General features: G+C 43.6%; 1 protein-coding gene across 2 annotated transcripts in view; it reads right to left on the bottom strand.

The window, feature by feature from the left end:
• The window catches only part of LOC131064663 (callose synthase 3), a 154,731-nt gene that overhangs the window by 84,416 nt on the left and 49,663 nt on the right, over nt 1-20,652 (bottom strand). For both annotated transcript variants that reach the window (XR_009372084.1, XM_059218549.1), the window contains exons 4-9: nt 7,833-7,926; nt 7,581-7,691; nt 7,107-7,224; nt 6,825-6,913; nt 6,631-6,722; nt 6,351-6,477 (exon numbers count right to left, since the gene is read on the bottom strand). Coding sequence is in view for 1 of the 2 variants with exons in the window: in XM_059218549.1 (XP_059074532.1) it covers nt 6,351-6,477; nt 6,631-6,722; nt 6,825-6,913; nt 7,107-7,224; nt 7,581-7,691; nt 7,833-7,926 (631 nt within the window). In the remaining variant the exon portion in view is untranslated. The remainder of the gene's footprint in view (nt 1-6,350; nt 6,478-6,630; nt 6,723-6,824; nt 6,914-7,106; nt 7,225-7,580; nt 7,692-7,832; nt 7,927-20,652) is intronic.

Here is a 20,652-nt window from a genome sequence, read left to right as displayed (position 1 = left end):
ATTTTTAGGTTTTAGGCTTATTCCATCATCCTTTCAAGTTGAATTCACCTCTCAAAGGAAGAAAACACTATTCCTGTCTCATCCATGCCATAAAAACCAAAACTTGACTTGACTTTGCCAGAAAATAGGTGATTGAAGAATTTTCGCCCTAGACCCTCTGGAAGGGTCAGGAGTGAATTTCCCTCTTTTGGGCAAAATCCTTCATTTCTTCAATTTGAAACTTCTTCAGGAGGCAAAAACAAGCTATTCTTCTTCCATTCATGTCAAAAACTTGACCTTCTTCATTGCAAAATAAGAGCCTTTTGGGAATTTCGCCCTGGACCCTTTGGAAGGGTCAGCAGCGAAATTTCCCATTTTGTCCAAAGTTCTCCATTTTTTCATGCTTCCAAATCTCAAGGATATCCAATCTTTCTCCCAAGATACCCTGCACATCACAATTTAGCCAAAGTTAGTGAGAAATAAGCTCAAATAAAATTTTCGCTCTGGACCCTTTGGAAGGGTCAAGAGCGAAATCTCCATTCCAGGCCAAATTACTTAGTTTTCATGTTTTAAACCACCTCATAAGGCAAAGTTTGGTCTTTTTCTAAGCCGGGAACAAAATTGCAAGTCTATCCAAGGCAAGAAATAGTGTTTAGGATGAAATTCACCCTGGACCTTCTGGAAGGGTCAGGAGCGAAATTCCTCTTTCAAGTATCATCTTGCTCTTCAAATTCAATCAAATCCTTCTCCAGGCAAGAACACATCAATTCACCTCCAAACGTGCCCTAGAAAGCATCACTTAGTCAAAAATGAGGAGAAAAAGAGGTTCACAATGATTTTCACCCTGGACCCTCTGAAAGGGTCAGGAGCAATTTTGACATTTCCAAGCTATATGTTACCTTGATTCGCTTCATCTTCCATTAAACTTAGTCAAACCACCTCCTTTTCTTCACTGGCTCTGCTCAACTAACTTAGACAGGTAAACAAACAGGACCCTAACAAGAAAACTCAATTTCAATCTAGACCTGACCTGAAACCTATTCTCCCTGTTCCTTGATATAACCAACTTGACTCTCCTGAAAGGCATACTTCATTCTTCCAATCTTGAGGCTTCAAGCAGACGACTAACAACCTCCTAAACCAGACTAGACTTAGCTTGAAAGAAACCCTAAAACGAGCTTCCAAGGTTTAGCCCTAATCTAGCCAGCCCAGGCAGACCACTCACTCACTCAAAACCCTAAAAGCAGAGAGAAAAACGAGCAAAAAGAAAGCAAAACCTAAGGCAAAAAGAGGGGGTCCCCATTCTAATGGGGCGATGTGTGAAATGGTCACAACAATTCCTTACCTTGTCGACTACCTCCACTGCGTCTTCTCTAGCAACTGTCGCCACCACTCTGAAGGTATCTTTTGTGCTATCCCTTTCGGATGAGGCCTCCAAAGTGTCTTCCTCGCATCGATAGCCTTCCACTTGGCCATACGAGAATCTTGCATACGGAATTCCTTCTCACACTCGGTCGTACGGATTCCTTGGAAATCTTGTGTACAAAGTTCTTTCTTCCACTTGGTCGTACGGTTTTGATCCCTACGAATCCCTTCAATCCTGTTCATACGAAATTTTTCCTTGGGCCAACAAATCCCTTCGATCTTGTCCATACAGAATTTTTCCTTCAACCAGCCAACCCTTTTATCCTCTCCATACAGAATTTTCCCTTCGTCCAGCGATTCCCTTCGATCCTGCACGTACAGGACTTTTCTTTCAGCCAACTTGTCTGAGTGATGATTGTACGGAAATTCTATGGTGGCGTCTTGGCAACTGATGTTTCCATATGAAATTTCCCCCTAGCAGTTTGATGTCTGTACGATGGCTTCTTGGTGGTTGATGTTTCCGTATGAAATACCTCCCTAGCAGTTTGGTGTGATGACGTCTGGGTTGCTGGTGTACGGAATATCTCTTGTCCGTATGATGATGGCTTGGTTGTTGTCTTGGTTGTTGCCGTACATAATATCCCCCGTGTACGGATTTTGGTCTCCTCCTATCTTCGTGTCTCCTTTTGTACAGATTCCTTGGTACGGTTTAAGCCTTTTTACCTTCACAAGGCTTCCTTCGATTCCATCATCATACAGTTTGACTGTGACTTTTCTCAACGTTGCCTACGTACGGATTCATGGTACGAATTCCTTCAGCCCCTTCCTCTTTCCCACAACCACCTTCTATACTTTTTGGCCTCCAACTTCTCTTCTCCTTCTCATACGGCCTCACCCCATACAATTCCCTCGAGCCTGTTCCTATACATAATGTTCAAACTTGGCTTGTGTAAAGACTTTGCACTTCCTCACTTTCACCAATCTATAGCATGTTACAGTCGGGGTGGAAGACTTCGTAATCCGCCATCTGCCAGTGAAATAATCCATTGAAAGAACTCGTCTCATCTTTAGAGCAATCTTCCAATTCGAGCACCCCTTCGTCATTGGGTTCCATCTTTCCCTTTCCGTCCTCTGAACCCCGTTCATAATCATGAGTCATCTAAGTCCAAGTCGGATGATGCCAATTCCTCGCTCACTGCTTGGTTCCTCAAGTCAATCACATATTTGCGCCTGTCACTCTCGATAGAGAATGTATTCTTCTTCCAATTATGATTTGCCTTTCCCATGATCAGCCAACCTCTCTCGAGGAGAGCATCGTAGGCCTTTTTCTCTAGTGGAATGACGACAAAGTCGAGGAAGAAATGTTGGGTGCTGACAATTTTTTGTGCCATGAGTGTTGCCAAGGGTTTGATACCATGTTGGTCGGCAACTACAAGATGAAATGTTGGTGGCCAAAGAGTTGGTTTGTCAGGACCCCTCCATGTCTCTTCCGATAATACATTTACTCCAGAGCCACTGTAAATGATGGTATTCGTCAGCTTTTGTCCCATAATCTCCATTTTTACTATGGCTGGCTTCCGGCAAATATTCACAGTTAGTAGCATTGGGTCCATGGTGGACGTGCTACGTAGTGATTTTGCCACTGGCTCACAGAGTTTGTGGCTATTGATGTTGTCACCGACTACATTTGAGGACCATTTTCAATTGTGGCATAGTCTGCAAAAGGTCAGATACTCGTACTGGTACATTAGCCTGCAACATTTGTTTCACGATGGTTTTCTTAGACTCCAACCATAGTGGGGTACTTGCAGCATCATGTGGGGTCATTCGTTCCTCCGCCATTGCCCGTTCAACATCCAATTTTGCCTCCTGGAGTCTTCCCTTCTCTATACAGGGATCGGGGTATATTACTTTTTTGCTTTGTAACCTTGTGATTGCCAGTACATCCTCATCTAGCTCCTTGATGTCTAGCATATTTACCCCTTTCTACTTTGGGCAATCAGTTTCCTCATGGTTCCCAGGACCGCACGACTTACACAGCAAACTTTCGTTATTGATCCCACTTTGACACTCGTGAGCAAAGTGGCCCCACTCATTGTATTTGTGGCACTGGATCATGGATCGCCCCTTTGCATCGTACTGAATTTTACTTCTCAGCGTGTTGTTGTTGGACCGAATGTTCCCTCCCCGGTTATTGCAGTATCTTGTTGGTGAATCATCGGAGTTTACTGGTGGTTTGGGTGGTGTGGTTGGCAGGGTAGCTTGTTCCCCTCCTTGGGCAAAGAGCACTTATGTGCTCCGTGTCTACAAATTGTACGGGCATTCCTTGATGGAATGTCCTAGGATGCGGGAGAGTTTGAGCAGTTCATTGCCAAGATGACTCTCGGAGCACAGCGGCTTGTGACATCTGCGAGACTCCAGGGGGATGCTGCCATGGTCGAGCGGATGGAGAGGTTGCTGACTTTTGCCTGCACAAGATGCAAAGAAGAGTTTGGGAGGTGTTTTTTGTCTCTCGGGTGGCCTGAGACGGAGAACCTGGGGATGCTGGAGGCTTGGCGCCTCACTGAGGGGGTTGGCGAGACCCGGATGCAGTCCTTGTTGAGAGAGGTGGAGCAGGCCTTCCACGAAGGCTATCTTGAGCTCTGGAGGACACAACACATGGCATCCATAGCTGAGGCCTTGCACATAGCAGCAATGACGGCTCGGGAGGAGCTGACTGCTAGGTTTCGGGAGGTTGAGGCTACCATGGCACAGACTCGGACAGCAATGGACATTCTGGTAGCAAATAAGTCTACCTTGGTTATGCAACTGGAAGAGGAAAGGGCATCCAGAGCTCGGTTAGAGACTCGATTGGTCAGTGCACTGGAGAGCGTGGACAAGAAGGATAAGGAGGTGTTGGAGGCAGCCTCTATGGTTAAGACTGCAATGGAGAGGCAGATGGTGGCAGAATGGGATCTAAAGAGGAGGACTAAGCAGGTGTACAAGTTGCGTGGGCAATTGGCTTCCACCACTACACCACCACCGGTGCCTTCTTCATCAAGGACGCCCTCTGCACCCCCTTAGTTTTTGATTTTGCGTTCTGCAGTAAGCAATGTATTCCCCATTTTGTTGTAAGTCGTCTGGAGACGATCTTTCTTTTTTGGGGGGGATGATGTTGGCGGCAATATTGTACGAGAATAAAACTAGTTATTTAAGTTGTATTTGTCTTTGTTAGTTCGGTAACCGAGGGATGGTAGTTACGGGTGCGACGGTTGGCCCTCGCACCCCCTCGGTACCTTTATATACCTTGGAAGGTAACTTGTACAAACACACATGATTATGAATGGAATAGCATCTCTTATGTTTTATCTAATATATATGGCATTATTATTCTGCATTAAGTGTTCTATCTGTATGTTCTAAACTGTTCACCCAGAGGGTAAACAATCTTTCCACTACTTTGCAAACATATGTTGCATCCATAGTCCACTTGCACGCATTTTGAGGACCAATCTCCTTCTCTTTAGATTTAAAAATGATATGCATCATCCTCGTGTTTCTTAGAGTAGTCAATCACCTTAAGTAAGGCCCGATATTATATGTAAGTATGATGTTAAAAAGTGGGCATGTTCAATGTCCATTCACCCATCCAAGTTTATGACATATGTTGTAGCCATTTGATGTCTATTTAGCATGTCTCCTCCATCAATAAGTTAACCTTGAAAAGACTTTTTCCTAAGGAAGCAAGGAGACATGCCTCTCCCACTTTGGCTAGATGTCCCAAGGACTCCCACAAAAAAGTTATAAAGGTTAAAAATAAAATTAGGACAGAGAGGGGATGTTCTGTCCCAAAATTCCCCTTCCCCACAACAAAACATTCCATGTTCCGCATCCTCCAAACAGTGCAAAAGCACTAGAAATGCATCCCCAAGTCGCAACTATCTCGAATAAATAATAATTAGTACATGTGCCATTATAATTTGCCTCTCAATGACAAGCTTTGGGATTAAAACCCCTAAGGTTGATGTGCTAGTGTTTTACTTCTCTCTAGCACTAACAATGCGTAGAAGTGCTTGTCTACTCTAAGATAGCCCCTTGCCTTGTGATTATTACCAATATCTACTGAATGGTCATCACAGAGATGACTTAATACAATGATATGACAGTTCTACTATGTTGAATTTACTGATTATTGTATAAAGTGATATGACTTTTAGTAACGTTAAGTTCAGATTAGTATATATGACCTATCAAGCTGTATATTTACTTGGTTGGAAGCTTTTTTTCTGAAATTCTATGGGTTTTAAAATGAACCATCTAAGTTGTCTTTGATTGTCCTGATTCAAGACTGCATGCACTGACTTATTGTGGTAAATCTCATCGCAAATATGTGTTTTATCCTTTATTTCATTTAATTCACATACCTTACAAGTTTCAAATTCCCTGTTGTCTTTGGGTGGGACCATCTACCAGTTTTGAAATGATATTCATGCAAATTATTTCAAATGCTCAAATTTAAGGTTCATGATAATCTGATTAATTATGGGTTTCTTTATTTTAATTTGCTCTGTCATTCGAATAATTTTAAATTCCTATTATTTGTATGTAATATGTATATGCCCCCCTGGAGACCCCTGATATATTTCCAACATCAGGGGAATTACTTTAAATTTGTGATTTTTTAAATACTCTATTTTAAAATGACAAATAAAGTTGATAAGGCTTCAAAGAACTTTTGACTCTCAAATGAAAGATCATGAAGGAGCAGCAGCAGAAATGTCACAAACACTTTGCAAGACAGTTTTATGTCAATCTAAATAAAAGTTAAAAGTTGAACTTTAAGAGTAGTGAAATAATTCCCTCTAATGCAGTTTCAAAAAGACAGTTTAATGTCAATCTAAATAAAATTTAAAAGTTGAACTTTAAGAGTAGTGAAATAATTCCCTGTAATGCAGTTTCAAACATTTAAACTATCAGAAATTTCCCAAGGAAAAAACAATTCAGTGCTAAAACAAACTCTTGCATACATGGTGGTAGATATAACAAAGGCATTCTGGCATAAACCGAAGATTTGAAGCCTCTCCCCAAATCAGAAGATAGAGTCCCATATAAAGAATTTTGCGCTGCTGAACTTCCTGTTGTATGGTGGGTACCCTGTGGTAACAAAACTAGAAATCAGCAATCACATTAAATGAAAACCAAAACTGCTACCAGGGTAATCTGACAATTTTACCAAAAAGTAAACATAAAGAATTAAAAGGAAATGACTACAAGAGAAAGACAGGACACCATATCATAGCTCATTACCAGAGGCTACTTTTGCGCTTTAAATATTTGCACCATTTCTTATAATTTTTGAATAAGCTTCTCATGACCTCATTGAGAGCCCGGTCATCCAACTGTCAGGACAACAAAAAGATAATTACGATGATATATAAAGCTCGTAATTTGTCTGGCATCAAAATAATTTTCAGTAGAGTTAGTATATCTAAGTAGACTACCTTATTAATCGGCTCTGGCTTAGGAATTTGCCTTATATGCACATTTGCAAGGAGCAAAATCAAGTGTTCCCTCTGATTGGCTACATTGTCTTTCTGTGAAACATGTACACCAAGTAAGCTTATAATTTGAACATCAATTAAAACCTTTGTTACATACTGGCCATTATTATATTCATATGGAATCAAAATGCCCTCTTCAAAGACCCAAACGCATGAATACAGTGGAAAACAAAAAACGAACAAATGGCAATAAGACATGTGAGAAAAAACCTTTAAATATACTTGCCTGAAATCCAAACATTAATTGAAGCCAATCAAGTAGATCTCCATCTGTTTTTTGATAGTTCTCGGGCCATGGCAGACCACGAATGTTGCGTAATGCTGTTACTGCAGCTTTAATCTGAGATCACAAATGAAGTGGTAATTTCCAAAGAATTGAAGCAATAATACTCAGAGAATACACATGTATCTTGAACTAAATGATTAGACTCTTAAGATAACGTGAAGGTAATTAATTTCCAACAAAAACCTGTTAAGTATAGATAGAAAACATCAACAGACAAAAAGAACATAAGAGTTTGGCAACAGCGTAAGTTCAGGGAAACTGAAGCTTTACCAACATCCACAAATGGACACAAGTTGGCCACGAAACTCAAAAACATGAAAAAAGAGTAAAGGAACCATCATAGTGTCTGAATAAATTAACACAGAACATGGAACAATCAAGTTTATCATTTAATTGATGCAGCAACTAACCTCAGGAAACTGCATAATGGCTTGATTTGCACCAGCTGAATCAAGAGGAAGAATATTATAGGGTGCGTACATTTCTTGCTTCTTCTCAATATCTTTACCAGATTTCAAAAGCTGCATGCAAGAAACAGCTAATTCAATGTTTATATCAACAAATTATTTAACCCATGTAATCACCTTTCCCTTTGCTGATTAAGAGGAAATTTATAATTTGGCTATTGATCATAAAGATTGCACAAAACTAGTGCTACTTACCTCAGGATCAACTTCAGCAGCCTCTGTCTGGGTGACTGCCTTTAATACTTCAAACAGCACTGCAGCAGTTTGATATGCTTTCGCCTGCTGCGCACTGAAGCAGATCCAAAATAAATGCTAGGATGTCAAAATCATAAAATGTTCTTCAACATGTCAATGCATGTAAGAAACAAAAGTTCCTAAGCATAAGAGTTAAAACCCATCATCATTGGGTAAATTGCTGGCAAGGCCTAAGGCCTTGTACAAATTGAAGATTTTTTTGTTATCTTGTTTCTGGTAAAGGACTTGCTGCTCTCATTCTCTCCCTCTGCTTGTCTTCCTCTCATCAACTAAATCTACTAGTCTTTTCAATTAGTAAATATTATGAGAATTTGGAGCAGTTGTAAAAATAATAATAATGACTTACAAGGCATGTTTAGTATTAAACCTAAACACATCAGAATTTGCAAAATAATCAAGTACACCATTTGCATTATGGAAGGAAATTTATACATGAGCATGACAGCAACCATGTGCTTTATCTGCCACTCACGGGTTTAACAAATCACTAACAAAATAACAAATAGAAACATATGTTACTAATAAATAGTAATGAACTAAAACAACTTATAACAAACCAATTATACGGGTGGACAATGATGAATATGCCAACATTCCCACCTTGTTACATCATTGTTTTAAAGTACTAATAAGAGAACCCTGAAATGTTTCAAACTTTGCATGTGCAAGAGGCTTGGTGAAGATATCAACACGTTGTTCTTGAGTTGAACAGAATTGGAGATGAATGTTATTTTGCTGAACATGTTCTCGTATGAAGTGACAATCAACTTTAATATGCTTGGTCCGTTCATAAAGCATTGGATTACAAACAAGCGTAAGAACACTCTGATTGTCACAATAGAGGACAGCAGGCTGGTTTTGAGGTACCCTCAACCTTCCAATATGCGATGTAACCAAACTACTTCACAAACTGTTGCACTTGCTGCACGATATTCTGCCTCTGTTGAAGAACGAGCAATTGTCGCTTGCTTCTTACTTCCCCAAGAAATAGGTCCTGAACCTAGGAAAAAAACATATCCAGATGTGGATTTCCTATCATCAATAGAACCTTCATAATCTACATTTGTGTACCCTGTCAAGAAGAATTGATAATTCTTTTTGTATTCCAAACCATGATTCAGTGTACCATGTATATACTTTAAGACCGTTTTTGCCACTTTCCAATGACACATTTTTGGTTCTTGCATGAATCTTGATAGATAATTAACAACAAAACTAATATTTGGTCTTGTGTATGTCAAGTAAATCAAACCTCCAATCATTTGTCAATAGAGAGTTGCATTCACTTGAGATGTATCAAATGTAGATAACTGCAATCCTGATTCCATAGGTGTAGACATGGGTTTGGAATCCAACATTCTGAATTTACCTCGAGCAGTGTCTTTGCATATTTCCTTTGAGATACAAAGATATGGTGATTGGTTTGTCATACCTCTAAAGCTTAGACAATAGTACAGTAGCCCAAGATTTGTCATACCAAATGCATTCTTGAGATCATTCTTGGTTATCTCAACCATTGCTTATGAGCCCAAGATCTGTCATACCAAATGCATTCTTGAGATCATTCTTGGTTATCTCAACCATTGCTTTTGAGCTACCTGTGATAACTAAGTCATCAACATAAACATTAATAATCACAATATCCACCCCTTGATCCTTGAGGTAGAGATTTGGATCATATGGATGCCTAGTGAAACCATGTTGTAGCACGTGTTCATCAATTTAATATACCAAGCTCTAGGAGCCTATTTGAGACCATATAGGGACTTGATTAGTTTGCATACCTTTTCTTCTTTACCAGTTGCAATATATCCCTCCAATTGGGTCATATAGACCTCTTCCTTAAGGTCTCCATTGAGAAATGCACTTTTTACATCCATTTGGTATAATTTCCATCCAAATTGGGCAGCTAAAGAAAAAATCATTCTAATAGTTTTAATTTTTGTCGTGGGAGTAAATGTTTCCTTATAGTCTATACCTTCTTTTTGGGCACAACCCTTGGCTCCAAGTCTAGCTTTATATTTATCTATACTACCATCTACCTTATTGAGATTTAAATATCCATTTACATCCAATTACTTTCTTACCAAGTGGTAGATCAACATGCTCCCAAGTGTTGTTTTTTATTAGAGATTGTTACTCTACATCCATAACCTCTTTCCAAGGCTTTGATTCTGGTGCTTCTTGAATATTAGATGGCTCAAAATTTTCAACAACTGTAGTCATTAGATCTAAGTTTGCCTCATTGCGAGCCATGCAACAAGTCCTCAGACCTAAAGTTGAAGTGTCTGGAACTTTGTCTAGCTTTGCATCTCAAATGTTACTAGTATACCACTTTGGTAAAGGTTTTGCGACATTGGTGGATGTTGATTGACTATCAATGCTCCCATCATTTTTACCATCCATGTTGAATATAGGAGCACTATATGAAGTAGATGATGATGTGGGAGGAGAACTTACATCATTCTTCTCATCAAAAATTATATCTCTACTAATGTATATCTTCTTTGTCATAGGATTCATAAGGCGATATGACTTAGATTCATTACTATATTCAAGAAGAATACTTGCATCGATTTTTCATCATGCTTCTTCCTTTTTTGTTTAGGAATGTACATCTTGACATTGCATCCAAAAGCACGAAAATGAGAGATAGAAGGCTTTACCCTAGTACATGCTTCTTCTACTGTGATGCCACCAAGAGCTTTGGTTGGTGCACGATTCAAAAGATAAACTACAAAGTGTACAACTTAATCCCAATATGCATGTTCTAGTTGAGAATCTTTCAACATACTTCGGACCATCTCCATGATGATGCGATTTCTCCGTTAAGCAACTTCATTTTGCTGAGGTGTGTATGTTGCAGTAAATTGACTCCAAATTCCATTTTTCTTCAGGTACGTGGTGAACTTTGTGCTGGTGTATTCCCCCCCTAAATCTGAGTGGAGGACACAAATATGACGATTTGTATCTTTCTCCACAAGAGTGCGAAACTCTTTGAAGTAGGAAAAAGCTTCATCTTTATGCTACAAACAATATAACCACATTTTTCAGGTGTGATCATTGTAAGCCAATAATTAGTAAATAAGGCTTTTTAATGCTTTAATAGAAAATAATAGTATTAAGTTGTTTCTGCGGGTAGTTAGTTGTCGGACGGTTGGTGGCCTAACCAACCGCGAACTCTTTATATTGTAAACTTGTAGCACATTGTAAAAAGATGGTATTGGGAGATGAATATGATATACACCTGTGTTACGCAAATCTATTCGGGTATACTGTGTTGTGCGCTATTGGTTCCATGTTAATGAATGAATTGTGATACTTTGGTATTGTACATTGTATATTGATGTTCCATATACTACCACCTGAACCACGAAGGCTACTAACAATCATCAACAAAAAGTTGAAAGTACCACTATTTGTTATGACTAGGTGTTATAAGGCCGCACAAGTCAATATGCACCAGCTGCAAAGGTTGGCTTGCACGATGCTCACTTGGATAGAAGGGTGCTATGTGTTGTTTTCCAGCAATACAACTAGAACAAACAGCAGTCGACTTCTCAAGTGATAGAAGCCCTTTTACCATGCTTTTCTTGCAAAGTTTTAGCAACTAGTGCTTAAATGACCAAATTTACGATGCCAAATCATAGCTAGATCATTGTCCTTAGTCACTACGACTTGATTATTAACAATTGTATCAAGCCTAAACATTTTACAAATCTCAGTAAAATTGGCAACAATCTTTCCATTTTTAGATTTATCTTTGATAAGACATCTTTTTATCTTGATTTGTATAAAATTCAATCCTTGTTTACCCTCTCGAGTGAATTCCTTAAAGCTTACAGATACAACACGCAATGCAGAATAATAATGCCAGAGATATCAGATAAAATATAAAAGATGTCATTCCATTCATAATCGTGTCTTACAAATTACATTCGGAAGTATATAAAGATACCGAGGGGGTGCGAGTGCCAACCGTCACATCGTAACTACCATCCCTCGGCTGCCGACTAACAAAGACAATTACAACTTACAATTAAATTAACTAGTTTTATTTGCGTACAATATTACCGCTAACATCATCCCCCACAAAAGACAAGGTCGTCTCCTGACGACTGAAAAGCAACATGGAAGGATTACAACATAAAACTTAGGCCTAAGAAGGGGGTGTAGGAAGCGTCCCTGGTGGAGAGGGGGCGGCGCTTAGGCGAGCGCGTAACTCATAGACCTGTTCAGTCCGCAGCTTGAGGTCCCGCTCCGCCACCATCTGGCGTTCCATCGCTGTTTTCACCATCAATGCTGCCTCCAAGACTTCCTTGTCTTTCTGGTCCTCCTGCTCCAAAGCGCTACCCAGTCAGTTCTCCAACGTAGTCTTGTCTTCGTGCACTTCCTCTAACCGTGCCTCCAAGGCACCCTTAGCCATCCTCTCTCCGGCTAACACTGTCTCCAAGGCAGCTCGTTCTTCATCCCATGCGGTCGTCGCCCGAGCCAATTGCTCTCTGTGGAGCTCCTCCATCTGCTGGAGCCTAGTAGCCAACTCGTCCCGTGCCAACACCACCTCCCTACATTGGGTCTCTGTACTTTCGGCAATATATTGTATCCTCCATAACTCATAGTATGTTTCTCGGAAGGACTACTCTATTTGCCTCAACAATGCCTGTCTGCTGGTTTCCCCAACCTACTCTCAGAGGCCCCAATTCTCCAACATTTGTAAGGTTTTTGTGGTAGGCCATCCACCAAACTTAAAGCATTAAGTAAAGTGGGTCCTGAACCTATCCCTCATAAACTCCCGTAGCCGCTGCAACACATCATCTGCCCGAGCCTCGCCCTGAGACCGCACAGAGGCTACCACCCGTCTGGCTTTCACCGCCATATCAACCAAGAACTGCTCTAATTCCCTGTTGCCATCCCCTCTCGGAGATGCTACGATACCATGCTCCTCCTTAGCCCCGTGGGAAGTCTGTGGGGAGCTCAAGGTGAACTCCTCCTACGTAGGGCTCAACATCAACTCACAGATGGGTGAGTGGTCCCTCGGTACACTCCGCGTCGACTTTGGCGAACCATCTCCGACGAGGTTAGCAACCTCGAAAGGACTCTGTTCACGCCTTGGAGAAAGGACTAATGTTCCAGGAAGTTCCACTGGTACCCCCATCTTCCCAGTGTCTGTCCCTCCAAACTTTACTACTGTCGTGGGATGACTCTCATCGACCACCAGAGACTCTACCAGTGCCCCAGCCACAGGTGGGGGAACCATAATCATGGGTGTTCGGCCTTGCCCAAAACCAGGAAAAGGCACGGCCAGCACTACCGCGCCTAGAGCCAATGTGGTCACTGCGGCGCCTGGAGGAGGCAACGTGGTTCCTACTGGAGTCGTCTGCCCATCGAGAGGTTGTGCGGTTGCTGCTGATGTGGCCCCCATGTCCTCTTCTACCTGTTGCCCACCCTGACCTACCATTTTGAAACTAGTCTCCGTGACCGTATCACTGTCCTCTGCCTCCTCATTGGGGTCACTACTGGTGGACTCTGACTCTGTTGCCGACATTGAAACCACTACCCTCCTCTTTCGTTTCATGCCAGAGTGGATATCTCCGCTTGGTGCCATGGTGTCAAGGTGCATCCAATAAAATATGGGGGGTTGTCCAAGGTGTACACGACCTTGTGGTGCCAAGTACTCGTCCGGTGAGCCCCGAAGGCGTATTGCATCGAGAAAGAGCTCGATAGCGTGGTAGGGCATGTAGAAAGTCCTATGCTGGAGAGTCATGAATTCCTCCATCCTATCTACTAATACAGATGCCCAGTCATATATTATACCGTTATGGATGCCATTCACGAGCACCACCTGTGCCATGGCTATATCTGAAGCCCGACTTGCTCCCATCAACCGACTCTTCAATACATCCACCAGACACCGCCATATTCCTTCTCTTAGAAATGACTTCTTCAAACCGCGACTCTTGCTTGTGTGCTGAAGACTAGCAAGTTCCGCTTGTGTGAGGTCGTCGCGACACATTAGTTTCAGAAGTTTGTCTTTGAAATCTGGGGCTATTTTCTGTGCCTTATCCACTTTCTTTCCGTGCACCCCCGGAATACCGAAAACTTTGGTAAATTCAGTCGAAGCAAACGATACTGTAATTTTTTGATGGACATAATCAAATACTGACTGCCGCCTATGCGAGTCGTAGGTACCAATCATGGCCCGCAGCACCACCTCAAAGTCCCTGATGCAAAAAATTAGCATCTGGATGGCCCACTGTACCTGTGCAAGTCGGAGCTGTATCTTCATAGTGTCATCATTCGGGGTCTCGTTCCACCATTTTCTGCAATCTGTGCCAGTTAAACCCTCAAAAGTGATCGTGTCCATCGTCACCTCACTCTTTGCGGGAGTCTGCTGCACCTTGGATTGTACCCTCTTCCATTTCTTTTTGCTACAGTAAGCCATGCCGCCTCTTACCTTTACACCCGAAGATAGGATCCGGACCACGTTCTGGTTCCTTGAGGTTGACGGCACTACACCAGGTAACTACTGTAACTGCTTTTGCCAACTTTTCCCACTGGCGTGCATTAAATAATGCTCCCTTTGTCGTTTGTGCCCTCTTTTAAAAAGAATAGGGTTAGAGTAATCAAGCATGTGCCTCTTTTTCTTTCCTCGTATCTTCGTCGGGCTGCTGCAACTGTACGATAATATTGTTCCCTTTTTTGTCGTACCGTTAATATTTTGTTCCTGCGTTATGTGGCCCTCGTACAGTTTACTATTCTGCCGGTGCGGGTTGCGTGTGTGGGCTGGGCTGGGGTTGCGTGTTTTCCTTATGCCGCTATGTGCTTGTGCGGTGCCTTTATGTTTGCGGAGGTTTCCACCGCACAGTGGTTCCACCATGTTCCTTTTTTTTTTTGTAAATTGTTTTTCCCTCGTACGGACCCGTACGACCGTACTCCCTTTTTTTTTCTTTTTTTTCTTTTTATAATTGTTATTCCTTCTAGAGGGTTCCAGGTCGGTTGCCCATCTTTCGTGGTATTGTTTTAATTTCGACCCATTGACGACGTCCGGTATCTCCTTCCCGTCGAGCGTCCACAACTTAATCACCCCGTTGGCATTGACCTCGCGTACCTTGAAGGGCCCTAGCCATCGTACTTTAAATTTTCTTAGTTTGATTTCATTCCTCCCATTGAATTTCAACACTAATTGCCCCGGAGTAAACTTCACTCGCCTAAGATGTTGTGCCAGACCTTCCGTCTTTGCTGGGCTGCCTCTATGGCCCATTGTGCCATCATTCTTTTTTCGTCTAGCTTGCTTAAGGCATACAGTCTCTCCCTCAGGCTCTCCATATTCCCCAGTCTGTTCTCCACTGCAATGCGAAGGCTTGGCAAAATGAACTCCGCTAGCACCACAACTTCCTGCCCATACATGAGTTGGAACGGAGTCTGGCCGATTGTCACCTTGTAGGTTGTGCGGTAGGCCCACAAGACCGAATGCAATTTTTCTTCCTAGTCTTCTCACTCGACGCCGCACGACTTGTAAATCATACCCACGAGAATCTTGTTGGTAGCCTCAGCCTGCCCATTGGCTTGCAGGTAATAGGGGCTAGACAGTGAATGAAAAATCTTGAATTCCGTAGTAATGAGTTTAATAACGTGGTTCACAAAATGTTCACCCCTGTCGCTTGTCAATTGTATAGGGATCCCATATCGTGTAATAATTTGCTCGTAGATGAATCTTGTTGTACTCACGGCCGAGTTATCAGGTAGGGCCCGCGCTTCAACCCACTTGGTTAAATATTTTGTGGCTGCCACAATGTAGCGACACCTCCTAGTGCGGCTCACCTTGAGCGGCCCGATAAAATCCAGCCCCCAGCGCTCGAATAGTTCTTGAGCATGCAAAGGGTTGAGGGGCATGAAATCCTTTTTTAGCGGCCTCCCCGCTCTTTGGCAGGTATCACAACCTACTACCCATTCTCTCGCATCATTATACAATGTGGGCTACCAGAGGCCTACTAGCAATACCTTCCTTGCCGTAGTGTCTGGTCCCATATGGCTTCCCGCGGGCCCCTCATGTGCTTCCCTCAAGACGCTTGACACCTCTTCCTCCATCACACACCGGCGTAACACCTCGTCGGGTCCCATTTTATACAGTAAACCATTAATCAGCTAGAACGTGCGGCTTCTCAACACAAGTTTTCGTCGTTCTCCCGATGGCATGCCTTGGGGAAATACAGAGGGGGAGAGATATTCCCCGATGGCACTATAACATGGTGGTAGTACTGCGATCTTGAATAGGTGGGCATCTGGAAAGTCGTCATTTACCCCTTCTGGCGGTTCTCCGGACCTGATCCGGGACAATTGGTCAGCAATGACATGGCTTTTGCCTGGCCGTACAATTATTGTGAACGTAAACTCCTGAAGTAGCAGTAGCCACCTACTTATCCTGCCTTGGATGATGGGTTTGTTGACCAAGTACATCAAGGCCTGATGGTCCACATAGAAGGTGAAGGGTGTCGCCAGCAGGTAGTGTCGAAATTTTTGTACGGCATTGACCATTCTGAGGGCCTCCCTCTCGATGGTACTGTAGTTCCTCTCAGCTTTCAACATCAACCTACTCACAAAATACATGGGGTGATCCAACCCGTGTGCCCTTTCCTGCGCTAGCGTAGCACCAATGGCATAGTTCGAGGCATCCACATGTACATGGAATTCTTGGTCCCGGTTTGGATAGGCCAGAATGGGTGCTGCCACCAGTCTCGTCTTGAGTTCCCGGAATGCTTCCCTTTGTGCCGATTCCCATATGTATGGTTCGCCCTTTCGAGTTAGTTTGACGAGTGGAAATGAAAGTTGGGCAAAGTTCTTGATGAGCTTCCGGTAGTATCCAATGTGTCCCAAAAAGGACTTGACTCCTGTCACATCAATGGGCGACTGCATTTCCACAATTACTCGTACCTTATCTGGGTCAGTTTTCAGTCCAGCTTTACAAACGATATGTCCCAGCAACTTCCCCTGTGATACCATAAACCGGCATTTCCGTGGATTTAAGGCGAGCCTGGCCCTTCAGCACCGCTCGATGCACTCTCTCAGTGCCACCAAGTGGGTGTCTTCGCTACTGAAAATCGACCAATCATCCAAAAGGGCTTTAAAATTTCCCACCGACATCTTATCAAATATGTGAAGAACTATCCTCTGGAAGGTTGCGGGAGCATTGCACAAGCCGAAAGGCATCCGATTGTACGCATAGACTCCATCTTCCACCACAAAGGTGGTCTTTAGCTTGTCCTCCTCAGCTATCGAAATCTGGTTGTACCCTGAGAAGCCGTCGAGAAATGAGCACATTTCATGGGCAGCCACCTCCTCCAGGATACTATGTGTGAAGGGTATGGGAAACGGGTCCTTGATGGTGACTGCATTGAGGCACCGAAAATCTACGCAAATGCGGATCTTGTTGGCCTCCTTCTTTAGTGAAATCACAATCGGCGAGACCCACTCACTTGTCTCCACCCGAAATATGATGTCGGCCTCCAGCATCCATTCGATCTCCTTGTTCACCTTGGCAGCATAGTTTTTGTTCATTCGGTACGGCCTCTTCCGTACCGGTTGAGCTCCTGGGACCAATGGTATCCGTTGGACACACAATTCTGGCAGAACCCCCTTCAGATCATTGTAGGACCACGCGAATACGTCCTTGTATTCCAAGAAGATTTTGAATGCTGCAACCTTCAGCACTAGGCTCCAATCGTTGCCTACCCAAATATTTCGAGGATTGGCAGTGTCTCCCAGGTATGTTTCCTTCGCAGTGGGGTCTTCGTACCGCATTTGCCTATCTTTCGAAAATTCGTATGCCGAGACATCATTTATTTTGGCATCTCCCTCCTTGTACTCCGTGTATTCTGGTGGAAACTCCTCCTTCTTGCCTGACTCATCCTCAATCTGTAGCATGTGACAAGCCGGATGAAACACTTCATGGTCTTCCATTTGCTAGTGGAAGAGTCCATTCAATGACAAAGTGTCATCTTCTGAACATCCGCCAAGTTCGAGCACTCCTTCCTCGTTTGGTTCCCTCTCGTCTTTACCTTCATAGGAGTCCCACTCCCATCTGTTTGAATCCTCCGAATCTGAGTCAGATGATGCCAGTTCCTCACCGACAACCTGGGTCCTCAGATCAATGGTGTACTTCCGCCCCCCTTTCTCCATAGAAAGGGTGTTCTTTTTCCAATCGTGGCTCACCTTTGCTGTAACCAGCCACCCTCTGCCTAAGATGGCGTCGTACCCCTTCTTCTTGAGTGGGATTACCACAATCTAATATGAAGGGTTGTGTGTCAATGGTGACCGGCTGGGCCATCAGGGTGCCAAGTGGCTTGATGTCGTGTTGGTTTGCACCTACCAAGTTGAACGTGGGTGGCCATGGTGTTGGCTTCCAAAGCTTCTTCCACGTATCCTCTGGCAGTACATTCACCCCCGAACCTCCGTCCACGATGGTGTCTTTGAGGATAGCCCCGAGAATTCCCATCTCTACTACAACAGGATGTCGATCACTATTTAAGGCCAACAACATTGGGTCAGCCGAGTGGCTGACCAAAACTTTCACCCGTGTGGTACGCAAAGGTGCCTGCGCAATGGTTTGTATGGAACTAAAAAAGGCGGCTCTCAACTGTGGCATTGTTTCTAGAAGGTCCTTTACCCTTATAGGTACTTCCATCTGCAGTACTTGCCCAATGATGTTATTTTCAGCTTTTGTACGGGATGATGTACTTACCACCTCATTGTTCCGTCGTTCGGCTATCATCTCACGTTCAATATTGGCTTTTGCCTCCCGTAATCTCTCCTCCGTACGGGGGTCGAGATAAGTGGCCTTTTTCGTCTGAGCGTGGGTGATCCCCAATACTTCTTTCACCAGTCCTCTCGATGTTGAGGAGATTAACCCCTTGCTTAGGGCAATTTCCATCCTCATGGTTGCCTGGCCCACACCATCGGCAGAGGTGCTGAGGGGTGGCTTCCTTCGTGCAATCACGAGCGAAGTGCCCCCACTAATTATAGGCCCTACACTGGATCATCAGTCGGCCCTTGGCGTCATATTGGATACGGCTTATGTTATTGTTATTGTTATTGTTATTGTTGTTATTCTTTCCGCCACCGCGTCTGTTGTCTCGTAACCTCCAAATGATGTCGTTGTGTTGGTTTGCTAGGCCATACCCGCTAGTGCGGATGTTGTGGCCTGCTCAGTGAACAGCACTTGGTTCATTTGCGTACTTCGGGTCTTCATGTTGTATGGGCACTCCTTGATGGAGTGTCCCATCACTTGGCAAATCTCACAAAAGGCCTGCTTCGAGCAAATACCCTTCGTATGTCCCTCCTCTTTACTTTGTGCACCATACGTCCCCTTCGGTCCCACCCGTGCTTCTCATTGTTTTAAATTCTCTCCTCATTCGCTCCATGTCTTTCTGGAGCGCTTGCACCTTTTTGCCAACCTCGCCATCACTATGCTTCCCTCGGAAGAGTCATCCTCCTCAGACGAGTTATCCTTCTTTTTTTTCTTGGATGTCTTGGTCTCGCTCTCGAGATCCATCGCTCTATTATATGCGTCTTCGTACGAGGTTAGTGGAACAATTTTCATCTTCTTTCGGAGGGAGTTTTTCAATCCCTCCACGAACCATCTCTTTTTCAACCCATCCGCTGGTTGACTTTCCATTTTCCCCAACAGTTCCTTGAGCCGCCGACTATAGGCTCGAACAGTCTCGTTCTTGTTCTGCTTTGTGCCATAGATTTTGGCTACTATTTCATTGTCGTCTCTAAGGAGGCGGAACTCTATCCCGAACTCCTTCTTCCGGTCGGGCCATGTGTCGACTTTGGCCTTATCCATATCTGAGTACCAGTCGATGGCTACTCCCCTTAAGGTTGCTGGAAATTGTGTTACCCGTTCGTGCTGGTCGGTAACACCGTTCGCTGACCATATGGTTTCGCAAGTGCGGCAATGGCGGACGAGATCTTCCTTCCCATCGTCGTTGAACTTCGACAGCTTCTGTTTACTAGCCATTGATGGGGGTCATGTCCCTGGAGGTGCTTGTGGCTGTGTCTATGTCTATTGTGCACCTGCGCCACTCCCTCCGACGCCGATGGTGTGTCCTACTTGGGTGACTGGGGGTACGGTGTTTTGTCTGTCGTGTGTCTGCGGCTCCCCCGCACCTATAGCCATACGATTGTCCTGCCCTCCGTTCTCACCCGCGCCCGCTACTAGCTCTTTTTGGTAGTCCTCACTTCGCGGCATAAGGGATAAGTTCCTGAACTGATCCTAGGTCTCTTCGACTAGATTCCTCCGTAACCGTGTCTCCTCCAAAAACTCTTCGTGGCTTCTCAACCTACGATGTTCTGTCGACACAGAGAAATTTCCCTCGGCTTTTGCCCCCTTCGTGACACCTCCTTGGTTCCCTTCGGGCAACCCTTCGGCAAGTCGTCCTTCGGCAAGTTGCCTCAGGGTCCGTCTACGTTCTACTTGTTGTTCCAAAATCAAGGCCCTCTGTGCGGCCTCCCACTCCTCCGTTTGTGCTTTCTTATTTCTATCTTTGTTTAATAGGTTGGGCATTAATTCCGATACATTTCCATAAATAACAACACATAAAAACATAATACTACTTTATTAATTCATCTCATCAAATACAACTTGTGTCAATATTATGACACCTTTATTGAAATATAGAATGTTCTTTTATCCCTCTGGGATTCAAGGTTCAATTTCCTCTTGGCCTCGTGCCATCACGCTCCGCTTCCCGACGGTTGTTTT

This window comes from Cryptomeria japonica, chromosome 1 (assembly GCF_030272615.1).
Source record: "Cryptomeria japonica chromosome 1, Sugi_1.0, whole genome shotgun sequence".
Taxonomy (NCBI): Eukaryota; Viridiplantae; Streptophyta; class Pinopsida; order Cupressales; family Cupressaceae; genus Cryptomeria; species Cryptomeria japonica.
This window is presented reverse-complemented; position numbering and strand designations above follow the sequence as displayed.